A 2,231-nucleotide genomic window follows, 5' to 3' on the forward strand; every position below is an offset into this window, starting at 1 on the left:
TCACGCAAATAATGCTCATCCTACTAATCGAAAGGAGAGGCCATGATTTCTCTGTCTGAAATCCTTTAAGACTGATTTCTCTCTGCTCCTGTGACTTTCCACCATGTAGTACGGCAACCATGTAACTGGCTTTATCCAGATTCATGGCAACAGTATCAACCTGCATTTTAGTGTTGATGAACACTATAGCAATCTTATTATCTCCAAGCCTTTCAAGCAATCTCTGCAGCTTATACATTTTCTCTGTGTCGTTGACCATGACTACGTGCTGAGTAACTAGGTCAGTAGCCTTTCCAGCAGTGCAAATAGTCACGACAACAGGATTTCTCAAGTATTTTCCAGCCAGCTGCTCTACAGCAGGCGGCATGGTAGCATTGAACATATAAGTGGTTCAATATAGCTTCTTCTCATCAAGCTCTTCCTCCCGATTCTCCGGTTTCATATTACTCGAAGGCATAGCATCTAGTACACCGGCAACTTGAGGTTCAAGCCCCATGTCAATCATTCGGTCAGCCTCATTAAGAACAACATAATTACATTGGTTCAGAACGCAATAGCATCTCTTCAAGCAATCGAGAAGTCCCCCGGGGATTGCAATCACCACTTCACAGTCTTGCCTAATCTTAGAACCTTGCTCCTCTATGGACTGCCCACAAACAATAGAAACAACTTTGATACACAAATAGTGCGCAAACTTAACCGTCTCATTCTCAATTTGTTGAGCTAGTTCTCGCGTAGGGGGCATTACAACTGCATAAGGCCCATTCTCTTCATTCAAAGGAGGAAGCTTAGTTATATAAGTCAACAAAGGCAGAACAAAGGAAGCAGTTTTACCTGAACCAGTCTCCGCAACACCAATCACATCACGTTGTTGAAGTCCAAGCAGAATGGCAGCCATTTGAATAGGAGAAGGATTGTTGTAGCCAGCCCTCTCGACGACCTTGAGCAACTCGATAGTTAACTTGCTCTCAGCCCAATTCCTCATGGGTCGTCGGGGTATCCTGTAGCCCCCCTTGTAAGACACTATGAATTTTGAAGATTGAACTTGTTTTCAAATTTCAAACTAGAATTGATGATTGATCGCATCGAGTTATATATGTCGCCTACTTGAAATATACAGATATTTTTTGTACTAGTTTCTTTGATTTTGATCATATGCAACGAAGGTTGTTTTTTTGAAAAACATAGTTAAAAATAACAATATTTTTGTTGTTCCTGCTTAAAACTGCTGTTGTCTTTTTCATATGTTTTTGAGCCGAGGGTCTATTGGAAACAACCTCTCAACCTTCTCAAGATAAGCGCAAGGATGGGTACACACTACTCTGTGGAATTGCACTAGGTTTGTTTCTTTAGTTAAAAATACGACTTGGTTTCTTGATTGAGTTGTTTTTGGTGAACAGAAGATTGCAAGAAAAGTAAGATTTGGGGACGATTAAGGTAGTAGTTTGTTGATTGTGGGGTTCAGTTTGCTTGTTAAGAGTTTCAGGCTTTGAATTTTGCATGAGGCTTGCGAATAGAAGATGTATAACAATTTCAAGGAGAAGGCAGTAGCTTATGTGAAGCAAGCAGACAAGAAAGATAATGCTGGAAATTATGCAAAGCCGTTCTCTATAAATATGAATGTTTTGGAGTATTTTAAAACTCATGTGTAGTATGAGAAGAATCCAAAAATTAAGGAAGCAATTATCCAAAAGTTTGTGGAGTATTTGAGGAGGGCTGAGGAGATTCGTGCTGTTCTAGATGAGGTAGGCGGTGGGCCAACGTCCAATGGAGATGGTGCTGTTGCATCGCGGACAACGTCAAAGCCAAAGAATGGAGGTGGAGAGGGTGATGATTCAGAGAATGTGAGGTTAAGAGCTGGAGTTAATTCCGCTATTATAAGGGAAAAGCCTAACGTGAAATGGAACGATGTAGCAGGACTTGAGAGTGCCAAGCAGGCATTGCAGGAGGCTGTTAACCTTCCTTGAAGATGAACTCCATGGCTAAATACTGAGCTGGCGGCTAAGGCTGCTTTGAAGCAGACCAGTTTGAGTAAGCTTTCGGACAAGCTTGCTACGATAGGCATGGTTAAGATGCAAAAGGTTGACAATCAGCAACTTGAAGCTCAGAGGGACAAAGCCCTCTCCAACCTCCAGGCTGAAGAAGATCGCCTTGCTCTTATGGTCGAGTTCACAAAATGGAATTTCCGGAGGTATAATCTGGAAGAGACCAAGGCAGGCATCGAAGATTTG

General features: G+C 42.0%; 2 protein-coding genes across 2 annotated transcripts; one reads left to right on the top strand and one right to left on the bottom strand.

The window, feature by feature from the left end:
- Nucleotides 1-19: 19 nt before the first annotated feature.
- Nucleotides 20-1,000, bottom strand: LOC107849412 (DEAD-box ATP-dependent RNA helicase 21-like). Its single transcript, XM_047400837.1, has one exon. The coding sequence runs from the start codon at nt 983-985 to the stop codon at nt 392-394; it is 594 nt and encodes a 197-aa protein (XP_047256793.1). The 5' UTR covers nt 986-1,000; the 3' UTR covers nt 20-391.
- Nucleotides 1,001-1,616: 616 nt separating this feature from the next.
- On the top strand, nt 1,617-1,967 carry LOC107849413 (protein SUPPRESSOR OF K(+) TRANSPORT GROWTH DEFECT 1). The gene is given in 1 exon segment (XM_016693992.1): nt 1,617-1,967. A coding segment is annotated over 1 exon segment (351 nt).
- Nucleotides 1,968-2,231: the final 264 nt, after the last annotated feature.

The sequence above is a fragment of the Capsicum annuum genome, chromosome 12 (assembly GCF_002878395.1).
Source record: "Capsicum annuum cultivar UCD-10X-F1 chromosome 12, UCD10Xv1.1, whole genome shotgun sequence".
In the NCBI taxonomy this organism is placed as follows: domain Eukaryota; kingdom Viridiplantae; phylum Streptophyta; class Magnoliopsida; order Solanales; family Solanaceae; genus Capsicum; species Capsicum annuum.

Bases quoted from the DNA above. Each gene is read 5' to 3' on its own strand.
- LOC107849412 (XM_047400837.1), bottom strand. From the start codon at position 985: ATGAGGAATTGGGCTGAGAGCAAGTTAACTATCGAGTTGCTCAAGGTC.